The sequence below is a fragment of the Taurulus bubalis genome (genome assembly GCF_910589615.1).
Source record: "Taurulus bubalis genome assembly, chromosome: 2".
Classification (NCBI taxonomy): Eukaryota; Metazoa; Chordata; class Actinopteri; order Perciformes; family Cottidae; genus Taurulus; species Taurulus bubalis.
Genome location: NC_136590.1, coordinates 20,522,196 through 20,548,882, shown reverse-complemented (window position 1 = coordinate 20,548,882; position 26,687 = coordinate 20,522,196). Strand labels below are relative to the sequence as shown.

Genomic DNA, 26,687 nt, shown 5'->3' with positions numbered 1-26,687 from the left:
ATCAATGAATGTATGTACTCGCATGTGTTGTGTGTGTGTGCACATCAAGGCCTAAAATATCTTCTTCCTCTGTGTCATAGAGCTCCACTGTTGTCCAAAAACACTGGATGACATGTTCCTTCATTTCCATGAACACACACACACACACACACACACACACACACACACACACACACACACACACACACACACACACACACACACACACACACACACACACTGTAGTGTATTTTCACTCAGTCCCACACTCACCGTCCTGCTGCCTTAAATACTCACCAGAGCACCAAGTGTGGATTAATCCGCCGCTGAAAATAGTCCCCAACAAATGCAGTTTCTTCTTGTTTGTTTAAAACTACAGCTGCTTTCATGGGTTTTCTTTTTGTTGAATATTGCCTGAGATGAATCTACTGTCATTGCACTGATGTAGTGCATTGGCCATGTGTGTGTGATGGGTCATTTTGACCCCAAGACAACACGAGGGTTAACATATTAGAATAATAATAATAATAATCATCATCAATCAATCCCTTTTTCAAGAGTATTTTTGGTGTATATTTTGACTTATTTAGAGAGTAGAGCGACGACAGAGAACATGAAACGAAGCTTTCCAGACGTGGCCGCCATCTTAAACCTTCAAGGTCACCAGCGTTATATTATTCTTAACAATGGATCACTGATTGATCAAAGTGATCTATTTTGTTTGACCGACATTAAAAAAATACAAAGCCATTTTTCAAGTCAATTCAGATCTTGGGTTTATTGAGGTGGATTGGATTTGTTATATCATCCAGACATTCAGTAAAGTAGAGAGGGAGGAGTCATTGCACTGACATGTATAACTGAGTATCACCTGCGTAACAAAGGAAAGAGATTTTGTGTTTTAAAAATTGCAAAATAGAAAGACTACTGCTACTTGATAAGTTGTGTCAACTGACGTACGTCAGTGCAAAAATATTTAGTAGGAGATTTCAAACTATTTCGATCTTCCGCAGCTCAGCTCAGCTGTGTTGTGTTGTGTTCTTTGAAATGAAAGCAGACTCGGGTCTAGAACAATCGACCGCAGTGTAGAGCGGCTGCCGCCCCCTACTCTGTCCAGTGATACATCAGGCGTACTCCGACTAGAGTTTACAGGAACAGTTTGACTGGTGTTGTTGGAGCGTGCCGTGAGAAGATGCCGTGTAGCTCTTGTATGAAAGTAGAGCTGAGACAATATAAACAAAGCAGGACAAGGAAACACAAGGTTGGGCCTTTTTCTTTCCTGGAGAAACGGAAAACAAATCCCTTACTGTGGTGGGACAGGTCTCTGCTGTTGGCTGACCGCTGGTTAATACAGCCCTAAGCTCTGGACATGACAGGAAATTGGAGAGTTGTCCAAAGAATAGACTTGTGATTTGCTGGAATGAATGGAATGACTTGCATGTGTTCTCCACAGTCCAGACAGAGATTTCAGATTCCTGAAACGTTACTGTGGAAGATGTCATTACCGTGTTTCCTCAGTATGGGGGTGTCTAGCCGGCCGGGGGGGGGGGGCGTTATTAGACTTTATTAGACTTCATGGTTTGGAGACGAGTGGTAGTTACACCTGCAGAGTTGAACCCAATTATTTTATGGCTAGACCTTAAACAACAACAGGACTCTGCTTTTGCCTTCTTGTGCTTCCCATTTGACCACCACAGACCGTATTCAGATGGTATTCTTGGTCCTTTGTTGGAATGTGAGATCTCATGTGAAACTGGCCTACGTCTCATCCAGCCCTGCTTTCTTTGGGGAAGGGAAATGTTGCTTCCAGCTCTGGAGAGTGGGAGGTTGTCTCTAATTGACACCAGATGTGACAACAGCAGCAGCAGCAGCGGGAGCTAGAACCAGAACAAATGGAAAACATGTCGCTGTTCACACACCAACTCGGGTTTAGGAAACACTGATGCCTGGGCAAAAGGGGCGTCGGCCGACGGGGCGGTCATACTTTACGTATCAATACTGACCCTCTCACAGGAAGCAATATCAGAACACACTTCCTCTTTTTTTTGTGTGTGTGTGTGTGTCCTCTTGATAAGTTCTTGTTTTGTTCGTCCCCTGGATTCACTAATGTTTTCTTCTTTTAGGGAAGAGAACATTTTACAAAAGGTCTAGAGCACTCGTTACTAAGATAAGAAAAAAAGACATCTTGTTTTCCACAAATTGTCCATTGCGAGGAAACATGTTTTAAACTTGAGGAACAAAGTAATTATAACAATTGAATCATCAAAGAAATTAAGTACTATTGGTCCATTGATCCCATTCTGACTATAAACCCTGTGGGCTTACACACTGCCGATCACGCTTTGTTTCGGTTCCTCTCACAGAACTTCGTCTTACTGCAGACGTTTTCAAGGCATCGCTCCAATTCTGCTCACTGCAAAACACCTACCCTGTACAGCATTTAGGGGGTGTTACCTATGCTAATAATAAACAATCTGACACGCACGCATGCCTCTGTGATCAAGTGAGTGATCATTCAGCATGCCTGGTAAGAGCACATTTTCTTAACTGAAAAGTAAAAATAATTGTGTGTTCACGGATTTCTCCAGAAATAGTCTTGATATATTTAACTGTGACCAACCAGCAGAACTGTGGCCTGTTGGTGAGCATCTGCATCAGGGCTAGTTTGTTTGGGTTTTTTTGGGATGAAGGCAGCCAAACATGGAAATGTGACATCATGGTGTTGAAGTAGTCGGTTTATTATAAATGGAACGACGTGTATTGGAGTGAAGGCCTCGCAGATGAATGAAGCGGAGTCTTCATCCTCGGGATGGAACAGAAAACACAAACACTCTCGTTTGAGGAATCTGTCCGCTTACCATGCTGCTGAAGTGTGTTCTCCTCACGTTGTGGAACCTCTCTAGCTGTTGTGTTTCTGCGAGGCAGCAAGGCAGCAAGGCAGCAAAGTAGCAGGGCTGTGAGGCAGCGGTGGGTTTACTTTTCTGGGGTTCTGCTGACCTCTGCTGGACCGGCTGCCTCCTTCACTCACAGTCAGACTCCCTTCACCCCTCCACACTGATCAACACAGGCCTGTACAATGTGTAATCGTCAAATAAGTTCAGCAAATGTGCGTTCACTCGTCACTATTTATTCCGCGGTCAGAGTGCGCACCACTAACATCGTCATTCCATCTTTAACACAACAATGTTTTCGTTGTCTTTGTGTTGTGTTTGCCTGTTGAACAGCCACGATTCTACCAGTGCGGAAATACATTTAAATCAAAGTTCCCATTTATTAGGGATGAGTATCGTCAATATTTTGTTGGCACTACAGTATTATAATGATACTCTGGCTGGTTCTTTTTTATTATATTATCAGGAAAAAAGACATTGCTTTATTAATCTTGTATGTAAACAAATATTTTTTTTTGAGAAGCAACACAAAAAGCTCCAGAGTCCTCAGCATCTACTGGAGTAAAATGTGGCCTCACTTTGTATCTTTGTCTCCTCTCTGCCATCATGTGAATCCCACTCTGTAACTTCTAAAGTACAGATAGCAGAATCGGTAATCCCCGGTCTTATCGATACTCACAGGTTTTTACTAGTTTAGAACCAGGTTTCCAGGGCCCATCCCTACCCTCCATTCAAGTCACAAAGAAAAGCAAGGCATCCCAGACAGTCCCACTCCCAGGTCAAATCAAATCCATGTGTGTGTGTGTGTGTGTTTCAGACTACTTTTATGACCAGGAGGAGAGGACTGACGAAGAGGCCGAGCCGATTTACTCTGAAGACGAGGCCGTCACTCAGAAAGGACTGAGACGATCGCAGAGCGTCAAGATCACGCGATCCAAAGTCCGCAGAGACGTAAGTGTTGCCTTCCCACGCATATTCAGATAGACAAACAAACTCTGGTTGTTTTTACTTACGGTGTATGGATCGTGGGTATTTCCTCTAAGAATCCTCCTGCATCATAACACATGGAACAGAAGCTCAGGTGTGTCGACGTGTTCATAACTATGTTCCTTTGTCTCCAGGCTCGTTACGGATCCCTGAAGATTAAAGGCAAGAAGAGAACACCGCTGAGCTCTGTCAACTACGGCGTGTGAAAAGGAAACGGCACACACACACACACACACACACACACATTCACGCCTCGCAGACCAGCGTGCTGATTGGTGGTTGGTGTTCCAGCTCTTCTCCGTCTTGACTTTTCACTCTGCTGAGCTCTTTTTATGTCTCGGACGATGATCTTCCTTCAGACATATTTATTGCTTAATTCATCCAAAACCAGCGACGCCACCAGGACCTTTTCTCTGGGAACTTTTGATGTCTTTCTTTGGGTTTAGTGGCGTAAATTTTCACATGGACTTTCATTTTTTTGTTCATTAGAATTGTAGTCGTGACGTTATCGTGCAGTCTTTTTGACTGTTGAGTCTTTAATTTAATTTCGCACAAGCTTTGTGGTCTTACTTTCTAATGAGGCATCCTTTACTAAAGAGTTCATGAACTTTAACTAATGGCTTAACGAATAGTGAAATAATTTGATTTGGTTGCTTTGACTTTGTAGCTCTTTTATTTGTCGGGGACGCTCTCAACATCTGCACCCAACCACTAAATAACATTGACACCTGTTGATTATTATATAGTGGCATTTACAGTTTGGCCACTTGGGGGCAGCACTACTAGCTTAAATTACTTATTTTGATACAGTTGCTTATTTACATGCCCTGCCGGTACCGATTAGAAATCCAATTCTCAACCTCCTCCTCCACAGTTCATCTTCTTTCAGATCATTTTTTCGGCCCATAGCTGGACTGCTCCGGTCTCTGACCGCTCAGCTGTTTCCAGTCCGCTAGACACCAAAAGTTAGCCACTAGCTTCTGAGCAAAGTCCGTATTGGACTTTATCTTGCTTTTTTACTGCAAACATCATGCAGAGACCAAGACATTTTGAACAACCCCACAATCCAAAAGTTGTTTAAATGAATGGCTCATGCGTGACTTTATTACCCATTTAGTAAGCTATTAGTTTCTGCTTCAAAGTGCTTTATATAGAGGACTCTAGGATAACGTTGCTTCTGCTGCCTTCACGTGTTTTGTCAATGAGGAGCTGATTCCTAGTTCTGTATGTGCTCATAGAGACTTTTACCCTGAGGGACACATGCTACATTCCCTGTGGGGAGGTGGGGCTCTGACATGAACCTTCGGAGTCGAAGGACACTTGACCTCCAGCAGATGAACTCTATGCCTCGACGCTGTCAGAGGAGGAGAGATACTGTGAACACCAATGAAGAGAACCAAAGGGAAGAGAGAACCAAAGTGATTCTTCCGGGTTTCTCTGTGCAGGATTCCAGCCTTCATGAAGGCCCAGCACTCCTGTTCACTATTAATGACAAATTCCTATTTTTCGTGCTATTTACGCATGTATTTTTATGGCTGTGTGTCTCGATCACACCCCTGGTTGTAAATTTCTAGTTTTTTTTTTAGTATCAGTGAATGCGTTTTAGCTATTTAAATTACTTGTGTGTGTTACCTTTGAATCAAAAGGAGTCTTTTGTATGTTAACCACCTGTTTTTGCACATATACCTCCTCCCAAACCTTTTTGTTTTGTTATCAATGCTGTTGTTGCTTGTCATCTCATGTTCTAATGTACTTTGCTGGGGGAGGAGCCTAACCACACTTGATGATGGATGCTAATACTAACGCCCCTCCAGTGACATTTTGAAGTTTGGCTTGTTGTTGCCTTCTGTTGGTGGTGGATGGGTTGTACCGTGCTGGCATGGTAGGAAAGGGTTTGTGCAGCGGAGCACGAGTCTTGGTGACATGCTGGAGGTGTGTCGGTTTCCACCAGGGGTTCTCAACCGGTTTTCCTGTCGGGGACCCCCCCAATTTGTCAAGATGTCTCTTCCGGGACCTCCATCTAAAAAGATGTTGGTCGTTCAATATGATCAAGGCCAGAATTCCAGGCGATAACCGTGAAGGAGGGGAAACCAAAGGATTAGAAAAGTCATTTTTATAACTCTTTCACATTGGGCTCACCTCTATAGTGATAATACACTACTGCATTGTTCTGGGGGGCCCCCAGGAACTCCCTCAAGGACCCCTGGTTGATAACCAACAAGCGGCAGAGTAGCGTCTACCGCACAGACACGTTTGGGAGCATAACCGAGTATAAATAATGAACTTCAGACCGTTCACATGATCTGAAATCCTTTGGAAGCAGAGTCCACCAATAACAAGCCAGACCTCATGTCATGATGCCTTTTTAATGCTCATAACTAAATATGTATACCAAAGCTTCATGTACTCACCGAGAAGCTGTGTGGCTGGATTTATTTTTGTTTTATCTGTGTGGGTAAAATGTCTGGTGTGTGGATTGTAAATGCAATACAATAAAAAAAAAAAAACATAACATTTTTTTGATACAATATATTTCATTCTTGACATTTTAACTATATAGGTTTTGTCCATGCCTATCCTTATTTCATTTGAATTATTTAAAGGAGAATCTACAGTCATGATATTCTCATAATTTTGGTTGAGCAAAGATCTACATAATAATGACATGAGGGAGAGATGGAGAGAGAGCACAGGAGAGGGTGGATGGAACGTCAACGTCAGATCCCTCCACTCTGTCTGCAATTATGAATCTAAACTTTATGAATTCATGGTCATGTTTGGCGTCCGGACCCTTTGAAAGAACAGTTGATCACACATGGAGCCCCACAGTAGTGCATCTCACTAAGTCTGTGTGTGTGTGAGTGAGAGAGACACCAATCTGCAAGAAAATCAGAAAGAGCGCTAACATTTTTATAAAAATCCTGACACGCACACAAATGCTCATTGAAGCCTTTACTTCAAGTACGCTAAAGGGAAGTAAACCAATGCGGCGGCGTAGTTTTCCTCCAACAGCAATGTGTGAGCATGTGACTGAATCCCTGCCCGTTGTCCTGATGCTGAGCTCTTCCATGAAGCCATTCATCCTCATGAACTCTACATTTAAGTCTCTTTCGGTCGGTGTAACATCAGAGTGTGTTGCTGCTGAGAACAATATTAATAACCATAAACGCCCTGCAAGTGGCTCGTGTGGCATATTGAGTGTCCTGAACCGGTGCTATGTTGCTGTGGGGCCAAACGAGTCAGAGTACGAATACTACTTTAAAAACTAGACACTGATCACCAAGAGACGACTTTAAGGCCGAAGAGAAGCGAGTGCAGTAGATTCAGACTGCTGTGTTCAAACACCTCTTGACGCTTTCTTTTTTCCCAACAGTCAAAAAGAAAAACAGAACGTCCAGGTTCTGATGCAGAAGTAAAGAAAATAAATCACATTTGTGACAAATTACCCCCCAAAATTCACCAACGTATTAAGAAAACAACTGTTTATTCAATGTTTACCAAATGTAATACCCAAAGCATGATCATCCCTGTCTGCAGCCATCGGCCTACACGTCCTCGTCTTCCTCCAATGTTCTTCACACTGTTTCCAGCTAAGTTTAAAGGGACGTTGGCTACTGTGCTAACATTTGTACAAAGTATCATGGAAATAACTGACGTATAGATAAAAAAAGTACGATAATTTAGCTTCGGAACAATGAAATAAAGATGCTGCCGCCGTTGTTCAGAGTTGTTTAATTGCTACTTGGAGACAAAAAAAAACAAAAACATTCTGTTAAATTAAAAAACAATCACAATCTCACCAATGTTCCAGCTGACATTGTTAGAGAAGGATTCCTTTATCTTAGCTTGCATTAGTGGTGTTTTCACTGATTACTGTGATTCGTTGTGTTGCACCCGTTTCATTCTCATCAGAGGAGGTTCCATGATCGCTCTGTCCACCCTGAACTTGAGCAGAGGTCTGCTGGGACGGAGCATGTGGGTTTCAGGTGTCAGACAGGTTGAGCATCCGGACTGAAAACCAGCTGTGTCTGTTTGAGCGGAGCACATGTCTCTGGTCACAGTTTCTCCCGGTCCAGCAGCTCCTGCAGTTCGTGCTGGATGTCCTCCGGCAGCTCGAGAGGCGGCAGGTCGTCTAGACACAGATCCTCCTGAGCCGGCATCTCTAGCGGGGGCAGCTGAGGGATTGCGATCTCTTTCCCCTTGCTCTTCCTCTCCTGCCCGCCCCCTGTTCCCATGGCGCCGCCGGCCTGCGGGAGCACCCAGAGCTCCGAGCGCTCCACGAAGTCAACCGCTTCGACCGCCTCGACGCGCAGCCGGCCGTTTTCAGACTGTAGCCGCTTGTTCTCGGCCGCCAGTCGTTGGTTTTCGTCCATCAGGTTGTTGACCAGGCGCCGTAGGTCAACTATGGTGGTCTGTTGTTCTTCCAGGCGGGTTTTGTCGTCTTTGATGGTCTTAGAACCGGGGCACGGCAGAGTCAGAGGCCGGCAGCCTACGGTCTGCCGAGTCTGCAGCTGATAGAGCAAGGTGTCGTACTCCCTCTCCCTGATTCCTGCACCCTCTGCGGCTGTGAGGCCGGGGGGGAGCTGGCCTGTGGACTGGGTTTGGGTGAGGCTGGCCGGGCTGCTGGAGGGCGGCACCGGGCCGGGCCGGGCCTTCGTGGCCTCACGTCGAGCCTCTCGCTTCCAGCGCTCCTGGATCAGCCGCTGCTGTTTGATGTGGCTGTCCCTCTGCAGCTCCATGGACAGCCGGGCCTGCAGACACATATTCAAACCCATATATGAAGGCAGAGCTGACCGCATGTTGTTGTTATAAAAGCTTGCTCTCTTGCATGACAATTTATTCAAACTTGATTAGGTGACATAATAACAGCTTTTAGAGACAAGACGGAGGGACGGCACCCAGATGCAATGCATTGTGGGGGAGTTACGCATGTCCAGAAAGCCCACGGGCAACGAAGCAACATTCTATGCCGCGTGAACCCAGTACATACTCAACTTTACGTCATACTTAGTACGAGTAGTATGAGGAATAGGAGTAGTATGTTAGTATGCGATTCCAAAACAGCCTGCATGTCAGTACGCAGCCTTTGTCTGCAAAGCAGCAGAAAAACAGTACAAACCCAGTTTGGAATAGGAGCAACAACTATGACGTGAAAGATGAGCAGATGGTTATGGATTATGGATCGTACCGAACATGAAACCCTTACTCTAGTGCCCTACTTCAGTATCAGCATTAACAATGTTTACTTACAGATGACTAACATTGATGTCAGAGGAAGTTCACTTGCGTAAAATTAAGAGTATTTTGGTTCTGAAAGACGTCATAAAAACCAAATTACAATTACAATAATACTGCAAATAATTAAAAAAATAAAATCTGTTCTTACTTTTGTTCATGCAATGATATTTACATTTGTATTTAAGTCATACATTATTCCATTAGATTCAATATTTCTCTGCCCAGATTTCAGGTCAACACGGACAGCTTATGTCGTGACGGAAATTAGAAAGATGGACATGACCAATAAGATTCTGAAGTATTATCATAAATTCTAATTTATAATAGTAATAACAATAATAATTAGATTTTATTTATTCTTCTTTTCCTCATCCTCCCCAAAACTGGGATGTCTCACCTGCTCACACTCTGTTGTCTTCATAGCAGCAGTCAAAAGATCTGTGTGTGAGAGAGAGAGAGAGAGAGAGAGAGAGAGAGAGAGAGAGAGAGAGAGAGAGAGAGAGAGAGAGAGAGAGAGAGAGAGAGAGAGAGAGAGAGAGAGAGAAACACAGGCTGAGGGTAAATAGAAGCTAGATACATACTTTACAGCCTCTCACTGTGAACGCTGAATTCTATGAGACATCCAATTTATTGCGTTCACTGCAGTCAGATTATTCAGACACACACTGTGGTTGGGACTGTTAGGTTCTGGTGAAGCCTCCTTTGAGGGTGTTTAAACTGAGGAGAAACTGCAGTCCTCTGTTACCAAAGTCCCCAACTGTGAGGGACAGCACCGCATGGGAAAGTCACCATTAACGTAAATAAAGTTATCGTATTTATTGTTAAGTCAACTGCTTCCCAAGAGTCGTTGTTGAACTTAAAAAAACTAAATGATGAATTTAGTCCAGCAGATCATATGCTTGTTTGAGAGCAGATGACCTCAAAGGGTAACTGAAGTGAGCTCACCTGCTGCTTTTCCATGGCAGGAGATGGCTTCTTCATACTTCCCAGCCTCGAGCAAACAGTCAGCTTTCCTGCACTGCTGGTGAGCCTGAAGAGGCCGACACATGGACAAAGAGATTAGGTATATTGTTTAAAACTGCATCCAATTTAGGAAAGAAGGTAAAGAGGCAGAGAATTAGATGCAGTTATGCATATTATTTTAAATATAAATAAATATATTATTATATTGTTCATGGTTAAGAGATACAACTAGAGCAGAAACGATTAATACAATCAATCCACACAAAATGAATTGGCAAGAATTCTAATATTAATTTTTAGCTTTAGTTCTAAACAATTCAGACATACACTTGTTGGGATATACAGGTCTAGTTTGTAGAATTGGTTTAAAGGAAGTGTATGTGGGTACTCATGGCAATATCCTAAGAAGTGATGACTCACCTCCCCAGCGTTAAAAAAGGGGCCCCTGCAAGCTCAAAGTCAGACAAGCAGTCTTTCTATTGCGTCTTTTTCCAGATGGTTAGAAGTCTGAGGATTTAGGAACCACCGACGTGTGATTGGCAGGGATTTATTTTTAGGCGAATAACAGATGCTCAGTTCTTTGATTTGATTGTTATGACGGTACATGAGACACACCGACTGAGGCTATCCTCCACAATCATCAGTAAAACCAAATGAGGAAATATTGTGTTCATCATAAAATCATGGTGAAGTAATACATCTATGATGTTAGTTTTACCCCTTTTATTTGCCACCCATCTCTCTATGTAGGTTGCTACTGATACACCTAAATACAGACCCTCTATGTCCTTCTTAATCATAATGCTGATTACAATGCTGAATGCTAAATCAAATCAGGCAACTAGCCTCCAAGGGAATGCCCCGGTTAATGCCCGACATTGACTACAACCAGCCAATATGGAGGTTAAATAATACCGAGGTGTAATGTAAGTTAATTGTTATGTTGCGATCACACTTGGTGTGAATAATTCGCAACGCGTTTGGTGTGAACGCAGCATTAGAGGCCCTTTCCTGTGTAGGCTAAGGTTGGGGACAGTGGAAGTTAACCATGACGTCACAACGTTAAAAAATACTGTTTAATACTTTTTAAAATACTGTAATCCGCTAAAAGGAGGTTATTATCAAACACAATACACAACTTGTAACCTGTTCATCCTTCACTGTAATAATCATAATAATAAGTCATAATTCTTAACATTACTGAGTCACAACAACAAAATAAAGCCGGACGTGTTAGTACAATGTTCCGACGTCTTGCTCGAGGACATAAACGCCTCACGGCTCCGAGCTACCGGACAACAGGAGCACTTAGCGGTTAGCCGCTAGCTAATGTAGCATAGCTACATAGCCTGTTATTGCAACATCGAGACCGAAACTTACGAGATTGAGCGGGCTGTCCACGACTTCCATGGACTTGATACGTCGATGGTTTGCGCTACATGAAAGGTGTCTTTGTCCCCCGCGGACTATCCTTCGCAATGCGATAACAATAAACAAGAAGAGTCCTGAAAACAACCAGTCAGAAGATCATTAGCCGCTGCCAGGGAAGCCCGGTCGCTCCACGGCCAAAGCTGCGTCAACACGTCGTGACGTTTCTGGGCGGATGTTTTTGTCGCATCAAGTTGACGGGAATAGACAAGACTTGCTCTAAAAATAAAAGCCTTGGATATAGTTGCTTTATATTTTGCCCAAACGTATGTATATTTCTGTAAGATGTATCCACGCGTAGAGTCTGCTCTCCTCCTGGCCCCATAACCAGGAAGATTATTAGTATGTATGTATCTTTAAGTGGTGCTTTTATTGCGATATGTTGACCGGAAACGCTGTGTACTACTCCCTTGGTTTGCCCGCTGTTTTTGTTTTCGTTTGGGACTCCAGGAAGTGACTCTACATTGAAAGTGGTTAGTGGATTTCCAGATAATATATAAATCCCCGGATATTAAACTTAATAGCGCCTTAACACCGGCGTACTTGATCCGGACCAACTCCGTGGTGTTCTCTCAGGACCCTGAACCACTGATGCAGATGAGAAAGAGAGGCCCTACGTGTCTGATCGCGTCCAGTATGGCTTCACTAGCGGTGCTCATGATGGTGTTGTACGGCACCATCGGCAGTCAGCAGCCGGGCAGCTCCAGCCTCAGTCATGACTACCAGCTGCTGGGAAGACCCCTTTACAAGCTGGACCTGAACTGGCCCAAGAACCCGGAGCTCTTCACCGGGGAGGCGTTTGGCGTGGCCGTGAACCAGCACGCGGGGGTCGTGTATGTGGCGCAGAGAGGTAAGCCCGCGTATACTGCGGGTTTGTTGATGACACTCGTGAAGGACAAAACCGTGACCTTATTTTAGAAGGCATCCCATGAATTGGAAATGGCCATTAGCACGTGTGAAATTCATTCCAGATTTGATATATAACATGTTATGTATTGGTGTTCTTCCCCTATTCTCTTGACCACACTTTGAACAAGGGGAAATCAAATCAATAAGAAGTGTGCTGGCTGATCCTGAATTAGGTTGTTTCACCTCAATACTTATATAACTATATATGTTATATATATTAGAAAAGGCCTGTTTGTTGGTAAGTCTATATGAAATAACCACACAGTAAAGCCTATTTCTGTTTACTCCCGTGAGTATTTTCTCATATATTTGGAACATAAATAAGAGAATCAATGAAACAGTTTTAACTCTATTTCAATCCTAGAAGAAGAAGAAGAAAAATAATAGATATTTCCAGCTATACACTGACTATGTTTACATGTATTCACACAATTACAGTCATCAGATTATCAGTCCATATTTTTCTGAGAAACTTGGTGTGTGCGTGCTGTAGGGTTGTAGGGTTGGGATGACGGAATTGTCTACCGTAACATCTCCATGTGATTTCCTCACAATATGATTCAGTCAAAATAACATATCCCCTCATATTGAATTATCGCCCAGCCTGAAGTGTTTTTCCCCCTTTGCTTTGCTGTCAGGTGACAATGTGCCCAAGGTGCTGGTGTTCACCACAGATGGAGATTTCCTCATGTCGTGGAACACAACCACCCTGGAGATGCCTCATGGTATATTTTTAGCAGACACCGCCTCTTCAAACCCCACTGTGTGGATCACAGACGTGGGGAGCGGCCCGTACGGCCACTGCATCAAACAGTACTCGCCATCCGGGAAGCTCTTGCAGGTGACTCAGATTTATTTGGGATTTGATGTTTGTCACTCAAAGTCTTTGGTTCACGTTCCACCATCTTGTTTTCCATTGCAGTATTTAGTGTGATATATAGAATTAGAAAGAAAAAAAATGTTGCTCGCCGCTGAGTATTTCCATGTATCTGCCAGGTGCTTGGTACGCCGGGGGAGGCAGGGTCCGGGTTGAACCCTCTGCAGTTCGACAGTCCGGCTGAGATCTTCGTCCACGACTCCGGAGAGATGTACATCGTGGACGGAGACGGTGGACTGAACAACCGCCTAATTAAGCTGTCCAAAGAGCAGCAGGTGTTGTGGATGCATGGAGAGAAGGGACAAGGCCCGGCTCAGTTCAACATCCCCCACAGCGTGACCGTGGACAACGTCCAGAGGGTGTGGGTGGCCGACAGGGGGAATAAGAGGATCCAGGTCTTTAGCTCCATCACCGGGGAATGGCTGGGGACGTGGGGGAGCTGCTTCACGGAGGATGCGCCTTACTCAGTCCGCCTGACCCCGGACAATAAGTACTTTGTCGTTGTCCAGCTCAACACCAACCAGATTTCACTGCTGGACGCTCCACCGGTGGGTTCGATCGGCCAGTGCAGCGTGGCCAGTGTGATCCAGCTGGCTGACGAAGTGAAGCCACACCTGGTGGACCTGGACCTGAAGACGGGGGAACTGTACGTGGCGGAAATTGGAGCTCAGCAGGCCCAGAAGTTCACCCCCTTCAGTCTGGGTGGGAGCTTCCTGTAGTGCCACATTTGGCGTGAATTAACTGCACCTATAATGAGCATTTCGATCCATTAAAACTGAACTCAAAGTGTCCACCTGTCACGTCATTTGGGATCATGTGATCCAGAAGAAGAAAAAACAGACTAATAAGATAAGACACCAGAGGTTAAGATGTCTGTTGTGACCCCTGTCTCATAGAAAGGACATTTTTATATGACGAGTTTGTAAGAATCGTGGTGTTTCAGTTAGCTTCAAATAAGCCCTCCGTATCTACACAGTCCTCTTCACTGAGTCCGCCACGTTGCACCGCCATGTTTCTACAGGAGCCCACAACGGACAAACCAAACACTGACGCTAGAGGGAGCCAATACGTGTTTTTCGAACCCGCTTGTCACTAGGGCTGCAACTAACGATTATTTTCATAATCGACTATCTATCGATTATTTTTTCTATTCATTGACTGATTTACTATTAATGACTATTTGGAATTTGAACTTCAAATGTATTTGAGTAACAAGATCTGAACATCAGAACATCATCATAACAAATAAATTGAATAGTAATCCAAATTTAAGTGCAAATATGCTTTAAAAGTAACAATATGCTTTTAAATATCAATCAAGCCTCTGAAAGTGCAAAATAACTAAAGAATAACTGGGCTGCAAGTGACATTCAAAGTCCAAAAGTAAAAAAATAGTCCATTCTACCCGAGGATCTTGGGGGCGAGGTTCCCAGCTGCTGAAAAGAGCCGCTCAGAGGGAGTAGAAGTATCTGGAATACACAATAATGATTTGGCTAGTGATGCATGAGCTGGAAACATTGCCTCATTCAACTTCTACCAAGACAGGGGACTTGCTGTCTTTGAGAGAGGCTGCTCTGCAAAGTACATCAGCACTTCATTACTGATCATGTGCGCGTCCTCTTCATTGATGTCATTGTCACTGTCTGTTAAGTCTGATCCAAGCAGTGAATCCAGAACTGAAACAGTCCTCCTATTTGGAGTTCCCTTGTCAGCTGATGCTGTGGCATTCTGGTTCCCACTGATGAGCTGGTACACAGTACTCTCACCCATGGGCTGTAGTGCCAGAGCTTCTACTTTATTCTGAATACTGAACTTCTCCTCTGGTGTCAGGAATTTCAGTTTTCGAAATCTAGGTCAAGTGCAGCTGCAATGATCTGTTTGCTTTGGTTATCATCTGTGAAGGTGACCTCTCGTGACCAGGAAGGCCTGCACAGGAGTTGTATCATAAGCAGTGTGGGTGGACTTCAGAAGTCCTTTGACCAGAGGAGGCAGTGCAGAGACTGTCACATAACTCGCACCACTCAAGTACACAGTGGCACATTCAAAGGCCTGAAGAGCTTGGGCCAGTTCTTCTAGTAGGGTCCACTGATCGATTTTGAGGTCTAGGTATTGTTTCCCTCTCAGTGTTACTGCTGGGTCAGAAAGGGTTGCAGTGACTGGCCACTTCTGTTCCAGTAGGCAACTAATCATATGATAGGTGCTGTTCCACCTGGTACTGACATCTTGTACAAGTTTGTGTTCAGGAGTCCCCATTTGTTTCTGCTTCATTTTCAGCTTGCTTGCAGACAGTTCACTTCTTTTAAAGTGCTCAACGAGACACCTTGCAGCTCCAAGTGCTTTGCTGATCTGAGGGTTTTTCAGCGCATGATTTATAACTAATTGCAAAGTCTGACCTACGCAGCGGACAGACACCCACTCGTGTTTTTCTTACAAGATGTTTGCAGCCAGCACAACATTGGAGCCATTGTCATGAACAATGCCACAATTCTGCTTGTAGGGATCTCAAATCTTTCCACTGCCTGCTCAATCCATGCAGCAATGTTGGGTCCAATGTGCCTCTCTTCAAGTGGCATGGTTGTGAGACAGAAGCTAGTGAGCTCCCAGTCATCACTTATAAAGTGATATGTGATGGTCAAGATATGCCTCTGTGGCTACACTGGTCCAAGCATCAGTTGTGAGGGCAATCTTGTTCTCAGTTGCTTTCAGAGCATCTTTAACCCTGACAAGTGTAGTTTCATACTTTTGCTCCATGAGCTTTGTAAAATGAGTTCTGGATGGAATGTGTTGACCGTCTGCATAAAGCCCTCATCCTCAACCATTGATAGAGGTCTCGTGTCATTGACAATCATGTTGAGGGTGCTCTCTGTCAAGACTCCTGCCATCTGAGGGGTGCATGAGCCTCTCTACAGGGCAAACTCGTCCACACACCTTTGCTTATTACTAAAAGAGAAAAACCTTGTAGGCTATAGTATCATAGTATTATATTATTATACAATTACGAGAAGATCTCTCGTAATTGTGTTGATGTGAAATAATTTTTTCCCACAATCTTTTGTCTAAAGAATGCTAAGTGGAGGAGGTTAACTATTCAGAACGAACGAAAAGACAGACTACTCTGATAATTCACTGATTCACCACATTGCACATCCTACACTCTGGTAGTACCGCCCTCTAACCCACCGATGTTACTTGGCAAAACCCTTTAGTATATAAATGTCCTTTGGTCTGAGAGAGGCTTTCCTCTGACTAAGCATGTGCTGCTTTCAAAAGTTCAAAGAAGTAAAAAAAAAAATTAAAAAAAAAGTAACAACTAATTGACTGCAGGATGTGTGTAAGTAAATCCTGCAAAACACATTCAGCAGTGAAGTTTCTGCTTTAACAAAATAAAATGCAGTTGAATTTACAATAGAAGAGGCGAACAAGCTTTTACACCACTACCATTGTTGTTTGCTGTTAGGGATGTTATGTGCCATTTGTTTTTCTCTTGACTCCTTAAAAAGGTGAGAGCTGTTTCCTTTCTCCACTGCAGACACTTTAAACTCTTTTTGGCTTTTTCCCCTTTGCAGCCTTTTGCAGACCTTTAAAGAGCTAGCGCTGTTTGATCCAAGTTGTCTATAAATATCATCGAAGCACTTCATAATGCAGTGAATAAATAGTGTATGGCTGGATAAAATGTTTTTCTGAAAAATGTTTTTTGCCACTGTAGGTGTGTAGTTAATTTTGTCTTGCAGTTTATGGCCTGTATTACAGAATCATCTATATTGTAGTATTATCCTTAACGTGATAAATGTATTGTGATAGCTTAATTGCTTTTTCAGCCACTGTGCAGGTTGTGTGGTAAAATTAATGACTCGTGATATTTGTGGCCCCCTGCTGCTGTTGAGAGGGACATAAAACAAGGAGTATGGAGTTGTAGGATTGCTGCACTTATTCTCTCTGCATTCTCTATTCTGTACAAAACTCTGTCCAATAATTGAGCTGTAAGTGAATCATGTGACTTTTGTCTTCGGGCCCTGTCTTGCTGGTAATGACAGTGTGGACTGAAATGGTTTCTTCCAATTAGAAGTATTTAATGATAAGTTGTGTTTGATGTGTGTTTGTTCATGAGTGTCCCTGACAATGAATCAACAGCAGGGCTTGTTTTATTATCTTTAAGAATTCAAAGAAAGTGTCTTGCTCTTTGAAAGGGTGTAATTGTATTTATATATATATCGGTGGCATAAAGTGATCTTAAAATGACTGAAGTAATAAATGTACTAAGTTCTCGAGATAACAGCCTTGATTTATTTGGTGTAATTTCATCATCTGACATGTCTCCAATGAAATGCAATGTGTGCATTTCTTGGCATTTACTTACTTACTTTTGCACAATATTCTTTGGTGTTGTGGTGTTAAGCGTGTCCACAGTGCAGGCAGTCTGTGTGTACAGTGTGTACTGGGACACGTGGGTTTACATTTGTTGAGGATTTTAATTTGAACGTCACTTAATTTGAATGTCACTTTTTTTTTTTTTTATGTAATTTTGTTGGTGTCTTTTAAGTTAAATCTGGCAGGGAATCCAAGGGTGAATGGAACTTCAAATTAAACATTGAATCGTAGCAGTGTGTTAAATTTTCTTAATGAAGGTTGACCGTCTGTATCCAGTAAAAAAGGCAAATGCTTCTGATATATAACAGCAGAACAAGAGTTCTTTCTGATTGTTTTACAGGCGCAGACGCTGCTTTTACTGCCGTCAGAGTGCCTATAAGTATAATGTATCAGAACAGCCAATAGCAATGCATCTGCTGAGTGATGTGAAGACGAGTGTTGGTTGCACACTGCTGACATGATATAAACACGGTATATACATGGAGCTGCTGTTGCCCTAAATATTTTCCATGCAGGTCATTTGAGGAGCAGCATATAGCAGGCATGCAGATCAAATGATAAGAATAGTTCCTCCAACCAATCACTTTACGCATGTGCACAGTTTGGATGGACTGTATCCCCTCAACAAGAGACATTAGCTCCATATCAGACCACTAGATGGAGCTCTGCACATACGCTTTTGCTCATATCTAATTCCTTCATGAGATATGATGATGAATCAGGACAAACAGGTTATAAAACATCATCAGCACATCAACATGTACAGGTGAGAATGCGCTGACTTCAGGAAGTTCCTTCTATCTAGCTGCAAATATTAAATATTCTTTCATTTGTCACAAGCAGTAAGTGCAAAAATATTTTAAATAATTTGTTCCACGTCTTGAAGAAGGTATAAGCTTTAAAGGTGCCAACTAGTTCACAGTTTCATCCAGTTTCGATGAAGTGGATCCACAATGACTTGAATCACTAATGAACAAAGTATGTGTTTATTGTGTATGTGCCTCATAAAACTTGAATTATTAGCAGGATATGAACTCCACCCAAGTAAAATGAGAATCATATATGTATTTATTGTCTTACAAACAAAACAAATGGTTTATCCATTGGCTTCACAGAAGTCCTCGTAGTGTTGTAAAAGCAAAATAACAATAACATATTTCATATTTGTGTTATCTAATCTTAATTTACTTGAATCTAAACAATTCATATTTTGTAATTCATATTTTGAGCAGAGTTTCCGGCTGCCCTGCACCGCTCGTCCTCGCCACTGTCTGAGTGTGAGAGGAACTCTGTTAACAACAGACCAATTGAGTCCTGGCTCATTGAATAAAAGATAGAAGTGGAGAGAGACAGAGAGGCAGAGGGGTGGGGCTTGAGGAAGAAAGAGGGGATTTTAAGCAAGACACTGCCAGAGAGGCAGGAGGCTGTGAGTGAGAGGGAACAGGGTCAGATGAAGAGGGAGGTGAAGGGGGAATATGAATATATACAACACAAAGCTTAATAACACAGTGGGGTCATTGTCACATGGCTGGAGTGGCATCTCAGCACAGAAACACCATTGAAATGAGAGGAGCATGGCGATGTGGCAGCTACATGTCTGATAACAGGACACACTTCCACAGAACACCACCATGACATCCCAGAGGTGCCACAGCAACGATGCTCTCAACAGGGGGGAGACATGCAGGTCAGGCTCATGCAGGTCCATCTGTTGGTCAAACCTTCTCTGCATTAATTTTGTCCTCACCCCCACATGCACGACATCCTTTCTGTTCAGCATAAACACACCTGACTTCCATATATGACACCCATAGAAAGGCTGTTTCACTATTCATACAAACAAATGCATGCCTGTAAATCACTGATAATAATTCATAGTTCCAAAAGTTTCTCTTTAAAATGTTGAATGTGCTGCAGACATAATTACTTACTTAACAGCACAGTGTCAGGGCCCCTTAGCCATCATCAACAAAATGTCACTCAAAGAGACGCCTAGCAACCAAGAGATCAACTACAAAGAGACACAAAATAACTCCACAGAGATGCAAGACAGCTGCAAAGCTACAACAAAGACTCTCACAATGACTAAGAAAAGGGCAAAACGACCACAGAAAGACAGAAAATGACTACAAAGAGACACAAAGCAACTACAAAGAACACCCAAAACGACCATAAAGAGAATCAAAGACACTCAGAACGGACATAAAGAGACTACAAAGAGACACAAAATGACTACAAAGAGACATAAAGCTACTACAAAGACACCAACAACGGACATACAGCGACTCAAGACAGCTACAAAGAGACACAAAATGACTACAAAGAGCTAAACAACTTTAAAGTGTGTGTGTCTTGCATGTAGGGGAGTTGGCATAAACTACATGGGGACGGCCTGCTAGCGTTCTGGACGTGTGATTCGTCACAGGGCCCGCGTGACCATTAACGTGCGCTGTGATTGGTCAATTGGCTACCGTGACTCGTCTAACGGAAAACTATAGTAAGGACGGTTCATGTTGTTGAAACTGTTGTTCGAGAAGTAATTGCATTTTTTGTATTTTAGTTATTTCATACTCTATGGCTAAAGGAGTAGAACCGGACTTCGTGGCGGATTTACTTGCAACGCCTTTCTCAAGGAGGTTTCAGGAAAAGCAGGAAATCGTAAAAAAAAATGGGCGCCCTACCCCGCAGCTACCAGCCTTGACCCAGCAAGAAAAAACATTCATGCGTCACTTTCAGTCTGCCAACTACAATCGATATTCCTGGCTGACAGCATCGGAGAAGAGTTGCAAATTGTATTGCTGGGAATGCCTTTTATTTGCGACTGAGTGTCTTGCTGTTTGGAGCCACGCAATATAGCTCCAGACTGGTCAACACAGTCTTTGAAAAGAGAGCTACCCTGCAAGAGCTTTTCGAGCACATGACGAGTACAACGATTAATCTGTGATGACAGCTACAAAAACCCTTCTGGAACTTTGAGTTTTGTTTTTTGCTGTCCACGTTCCATGGGATCTTTGAGTATTCGGATGTGCTTTTTGGAGTACTACTGAACAAGCAACTGGACTTACAGTTCTGTCTGAAAAGAGTGGATGAGTTTTGTGACACTCTTGAGAGAGAAAAGGGACGGTTTGCTGACAATTTTTAGTCCACTGTGTGTGAAACAGGTGCCCCAAGAGCACGGAGAGGCCAAGCAGAGGGACACATTTGTGCATGGTACCAGAAACTCCACAGCGATATCTTGGACAACATTCTTGCTGAGATACGAAATCGGTTCAAAGACCACGAGAAATTAATGTTTCTCTCCCTCCTCGTCCCCCCGGGGGTTTCAGGCATACCGGACGAAATTCCCGGATTCGGTCTTCTCCAACCTAACGCAGTCACAGACCTCTGTTTGAGGATCTGCTACGGCTTAAAACAGAACTGACTGTAATGTACGCCATGGCTGGCTTTGAAGGAAAAAGCCCAGCTGATCTACTGGTTTTCCTTCAGCAGAACAATCTGGTGAAGAGCATGCGTCAACTTTACGGACTTGCATGTTCGGTGGTGACGATCCCAATATCGACTGACACTGTGGAGCGGACATTCTCAGCCTTAAAACACATCAAAACGTATTCCAGAAACGCAACTAGGGAGGCTTGGCTGTCCTCACTGCCGTCTATGGCCATTGAGAGGAACCTGTTACTGGAGCTGAAACGCACCGATAAACTTTACAACCGCGTCATTGAACTCTTTGTTAGCAATGAGAGGAGAATGGACTTTGTTTTTTCAAGTTAGCATCTGGTGAGTTAACTGCTTTTGTGTTTTTACATCTGCTGTAGCGTTGTGTTAATGTGTCTATGGTGGTGTTTTTATTATATAGTTAATTAATATCGTTACTTCTGATGTTAATAATATTTTAATGGCTTGTTATTTTCAGTTTATAATGTTTTAGTCCCTCTGTTTTGTTGGATCTTTTCGTCATGTTTTGTTATAAATAAATGTGACTGGTTCGTTCAAGAATTTGTTCTTGTTATTGTGTTAATTACGTTGATGTGACTATGCATTGTCCGTTGATGACGCAGCATCCCGTCATGCGTGTATTCATGTATCTGCACTCTGCAGATACATTGTATTTAGGTGTTGCGCTTCATGTAACATTACCTGGTGAGCAGTGTCCGGGTCTTCGTCAGTCTTCCACGACAGCGTAGGTGCAGGTGGCTGCAGCGAAGCTGCATGTTGTCCACTGCTGCAGATGTGAATCCTCTCTGTAAAGTAATTACTGGTCAGTACTAAGATCACTGAAAGAAAGATGACGATGGTCGTAACAATTTAGCAGCGTGCACGGTGCTCTCTGTAAATTACTAGTCAGTACTGTGCAGTCTTACGGACACGTAACGGACAGCGTAACCGTGAGCTAAATGTGCTCACTCTGCTAGCGTAAATATACTATTGCAACACAAAGTTTAGTAGCTAAATACACTTACCCATCTTAAAATGGATCCCCTCTCTCTGCATATTCCTTTTCGTCGCAGGAGTTAAAGCCTTCGGGGTCTGACGCTCCTGTGTCCTCGTCGATAGTCGCCAAAAATCGCTGCAACTGCTTCCTTTGTTGTGAACTGTGTCGTCGCCATGATCTCCAGCTTCTCCAGCTTTACAGCGTCACATGACACGCCAATGACACGCCAATGACCCTATCTCTCTATGTGAATCGCGTAAGATGTCGCGGGAGGAAGGCAGCGGAAGCAGGAAGTCTACTGTTTCCGATAGTAATATAACCATATTTCTGGGATCTATTATCGCGAAGATATGAATATTTACAAAACGTAAACATTGTCAAAAAGCAGATCCGTATCTGCAGGTTCGGAAGTGTTCACATGGTTGTTCAGTTCATCGGTGTGCTTCAATGAGGATCGACAATGCCAAACGTGCCCATAACCCTCCATGAGAAAGACATGAAGTAAATCTGGCTCCAAGTCTGTTTCTCCTCCTCCTCCAGCCATTGAGTGTTAAAACAAGCAAAACACTAAACATGTCATAACTTCTCTCGTTTCAGCCTGAATTATTCTAGCTCCTACTGAGCTCTGCTGCAAGGTAGCTCCCTGATGACACACTGACCAATCACAGCGCATGTTAATGGTCACACTGGGCCACTGACCATTCACACGTCCACGCCATTTTGCGTGCGCTGCACGTCAAAGAATACACCCAGCTTCTCAAAGTAAAAATCGGATTTTTTGAAGTCCATGACAATCAACCACAACGTCCACTTACTTACGTACTTTAATCTGCAAAGGCCTGCTTAAACTGCTTTGCTTCCATAGAGACACAGGAGGAGAAAATCTGATTGGATGAAAGCTCTCCTTAAAACATGCTGCACTGAAAGCAGCGCTGCAGGCTGGAAGCAGAGGAACAGAGGAAGACAGGAGCTATGTAATGAGAAAATAAGATGATAGGGAAAAATAATTATAATACATGTAGTGTATTTGTGAAAAAAAATTAAATTATAAAATAGCTATAACTTTGTGATTCTGTTTAGGCCAGCAGAGAAGGCTTAGCAGGCCCTGACGGCCCACCACTGTGCTCTTCTCATGATGAGCGCATTCACACCACAGGGATAAAGTTCTCCATCCAGCGACCAGAAAGGTTCAATAACCGACTGCTTCATAGTGTTATTCACAGGTTTTCATGCTACACAAACGTTACTCTTCAGATTAATGGAAACAAATATTTTAGTGTTGTCCAGTCTTCCATTCCATTGGTCAAAGATATTTCTCTGGACTGTTTGACTGCGACGCTCTAATACTCCAATAACTGAAATAAATGCAACAGTTGTAGTAAGTGTGAAGAACTAAATGTTGTGCATCTAGTACTGTACTTAGGTACAATTTTGAGGTTTTGAGGCTCTATATGTGAATTCCAATTCACAACTAAATATTGTACTTTTTAGTCCGTAGCATTTATTTCACTGCTATGGTTACAGTTATGATTCAGATTTTACGTTAAAAAGCATAAGCGTCTAAATTAAAATACAGTCTTAAATACCTAACTAGAATTTCTCAACATTTTTGGCGTAGAGATATACTAAATTGTCATCCAGCAACAGGAATCTGAACCATTCCTTTACACACAAAACGAGAACAGTAGTCCGTCATCTCAAAATGTAATTTGTGTGTACTTTGATATTTTTCTCACTTGATAATAAGTATATTGTGTCATGTTGGAGTAGTGAATATTAATGATTATGCTTTAAGTTTGCATCCAAAGTCCTTCATCTTTGTTCTGTGCAGTACAGTAGTCATTGATCAGTTAAGTTCTGACCATCAGGGGGCGCCGCTTCACAAACTCTGATGCAGAATTACAAGCTGGACCTGTGAGACTCTGCAACAACCTCAATGTGTGTGCGTGTTTGTGTGTGCGGATGTGTTTGTGCGTTTGTGTGTGTGTGTGTGTGTGTGTGTGTGTGTGTGTGTGTGCATTTGTGTGTGTGGATGTATGTGTGTGTGTGTGTGTGTGTCTGTGTGTGTGTGCGTGCGTGCGTTTGCGTGTGTGCGCACGTGTGCGCGTGGGTGCGCGTGTGACCTTTGCTATATTATGTGTTTTACTTAAAATGTACAACCACACACACTATGAGTGGAAAATACATTCTTCCTATTAATAATAATGAATATAATAACACATATAAATACAAAATTAATAGGTGGATAAAATGCTAAATAAGATAAAATGAAGACATAATGCCACTACCTAATAATGCAATTACCTACATGCAGTGTTCTAGTTTGAAACATTTATTATTTTATGTTTACACACATGGTGGAAATTCCTATAGACTGTAAAAAAGCATTTTAAACATGGCCATTAAGTGTTAACTGTGTGACTGTTGAGAATAAAGTACACGTACCACAAAGCTACTACAGACCTACTTGTTCTTGTAAAACATATTTACATTTAATCAGTGGCGGACCCACCCACCTTAAGCCACCCAAAACATAAATTAATAATATTCATAATATTCTTTATTATAAAAATTATAATACATATTTATAAATTATACAAATTGTCAATATTTGTGTTTTTGAGCTATGGAATATACCCAGTAATATTTGTAAAATAAGATATCTGCGCAAAATATATGCTTGTCCTCTCTGCCCGTGCACTTCTCAGCTGCCCCCATGCATGTGCTGGAGCCGAATCGATTTGGCACAAGAAAGACGAGTCTAAGAAGCAGTTTAGCCAATGACTGATTAAAGATATACATGAGTGACATACAATTTATCCAATCAGCGCCCTAAACAATATCTACCGTGGGGCCACTCTCATTTGGCCCAAGGGTGCGCGTTCTCGTCTCTCGTGCTCGTCTCTCGTGCTCGTCTCTCGTGCTCGTCTCTCGTGCTCGTCTCTCGTGTGTTTTAAGATGAGATGCCTTTATTTTGAAGGCGGCTCGTGGAAGGGTTTAAAAGGAAGTCGCATTGTGTGCGGATTTAATGTCGGAAAACTACGGAAAATATGGTCAGTTTTGTATACAAATAAGAAACAGTATCGGTTTTAGCACTTCCCCGAAGAGGCACAAGGTTAGTTAAAGTTGTAATAAACATGTATGCTTTAAGGAAATTAGCATACGTGTTGATTGTGTGTGTGATGCTATTAATGCAAACGAGGAGTAAGCTTTTATAATTATCGTTTTTGTGCCTTTGTACACAGCTCTTACGTTGGTTTTGGGAATTTATCAATACATTTGAAATCATCAGTCAAGTGCAGGACCACTTATCTGTATGATACATTATATATATTATATTATATTATATATAAATATACTGAATTGTATTAATAAGATGTCTTTATTATGTCAAAGTGTTGTAATAAATGTTAAATATTTAACTGCAAAGTATTAATGCGTGTTTGATACTTTTATTTGCATTGAAAATTGATTAGATGGCCCGACCAAAACAAAATTCCACCAGCCGCCACTGCATTTAATTAAAGAGTAAAGCCAGTGTGAGTTTGCTCACTTTTTTCCCCTTTGTATGTGCATATACATGAATATATATACATATATATATATATATATGTATATATATATATATATATATCTCCGTCACATGCTTTATAAAAGTCCCTCCCTGGATCCCAGACCAAGCAGAGAGCCATGAGCTGCTGCCTCGGAGGCCTTCAGAGCGCCACCTCTCACACACACCTCCTGCTCCAGGTATCCTCGTGCTGCCCCTGCTCACTGTGCAGCTGTCAAGAATGTGCGTGTCAATACTGTCATTCTTGTTGACTATATAATACAGAGGAATGTGTGTAGGAGTGAGCCTATTCTGCACAACAGGATGGGCCCACCGACACACACTCTCTGCATCCCCGTCCACCTCAAACTTTCTATATATCACGCGCTTCTCTTCCTTTCTTCACACGCTCAGTCTCAGCTGCCTTTGTCCTCCTCAGGTCTCCTTGTTGTCCTCCACCTCTATGGTTTTTGCCTTGCTGGCTCTTTTGCTGACGGACTCCAGCTGGATGTTGTGGCTGGGATAGAGGCGGGATCCTGGGTGCGTAGGTTGGCCTTTAGAGGCCCTCTGTATGGGGAGAGCCCACACAACACTCCCACACACCTTCCCCACGCACCCACAAAGGGGCACTTCCTCGTTTAATGTATTCGCTTGTTAAATGCATCATATCACCAGTATTTTCTTTTCTTTTTGAGAAAGAAGAAATGCTGTTATTCTTAGCCCGAAGCTGGCATCATCTGGCATTTGTGCCAGATAAGGCTGGTGATATTCTATATTTACCTAATTGTCAAACAATCCCATAATTTGTATCTTCTCCACTCTGTCTGTGGACTCAGCTCTAAGCATGCGTTCCTCTCAGGGCCATTGAGGACACTGAAATTATGGAAATGTACAAGTTTGTCTTGGAATTAGATTTTCTAAGCAGCATTAGGGTTGTTCCACAGCTAATACCTGAATATGTATTCTGATTTTAATGCTTTAGGACCTAATATTTTTTTAACCAGGATTCCGTATTTCCTGACTAGATTTTTATCCCTGGCCGGATACAACAGCAAAAAAAGCATT

At 42.7% G+C, this 26,687-nt stretch overlaps 3 protein-coding genes across 3 annotated transcripts in view; 2 read left to right on the top strand and 1 right to left on the bottom strand.

The window, feature by feature from the left end:
• reep3b (receptor accessory protein 3b) overlaps nt 1-6,357 on the top strand; it is a 36,843-nt gene extending 30,486 nt beyond the window's left edge. The window contains exons 7-8 of the mRNA XM_079214533.1: nt 3,688-3,821; nt 3,992-6,357. Coding sequence (XP_079070659.1) covers nt 3,688-3,821; nt 3,992-4,063 — 206 coding nt within the window. The 3' untranslated portion in view covers nt 4,064-6,357. The remainder of the gene's footprint in view (nt 1-3,687; nt 3,822-3,991) is intronic.
• Nucleotides 6,358-7,571: 1,214 nt separating this feature from the next.
• Nucleotides 7,572-11,628, bottom strand: nrbf2b (nuclear receptor binding factor 2b). Its single transcript, XM_079237452.1, has 4 exons — nt 11,439-11,628; nt 10,041-10,125; nt 9,493-9,533; nt 7,572-8,608 (listed from the first exon to the last, which is right to left on the bottom strand). Exons 1-4 carry the CDS (start codon nt 11,466-11,468, stop codon nt 7,913-7,915), a joined length of 852 nt encoding a protein of 283 aa, XP_079093578.1. The 5' UTR covers nt 11,469-11,628; the 3' UTR covers nt 7,572-7,912.
• A 449-nt stretch (nt 11,629-12,077) lies between these two features.
• On the top strand, nt 12,078-14,039 carry LOC306752736 (NHL repeat-containing protein 3-like; the record flags this gene model as incomplete). Its single annotated transcript, XM_079236530.1, has 3 exons — nt 12,078-12,336; nt 13,034-13,236; nt 13,392-14,039. The coding sequence occupies 3 exons, from the start codon at nt 12,078-12,080 to the stop codon at nt 13,989-13,991; spliced, it is 1,062 nt and encodes a 353-aa protein (XP_079092656.1). The 3' UTR covers nt 13,992-14,039.
• Nucleotides 14,040-26,687: the final 12,648 nt, after the last annotated feature.

Excerpts from the sequence above, each read along its gene's own strand:
- nrbf2b (XM_079237452.1), bottom strand. The coding sequence starts at position 11,468 with ATGGAAGTCGTGGACAGCCCGCTCAATCTC. Across the intron at positions 9,534-10,040 it reads CTGCCATGGAAAAGCAGCAG|ATCTTTTGACTGCTGCTATG; the intron begins GTGAGCTCACTT and ends TCTCACACACAG. Across the intron at positions 8,609-9,492 it reads AGACAACAGAGTGTGAGCAG|GCCCGGCTGTCCATGGAGCT; the intron begins GTGAGACATCCC and ends ATGTGTCTGCAG.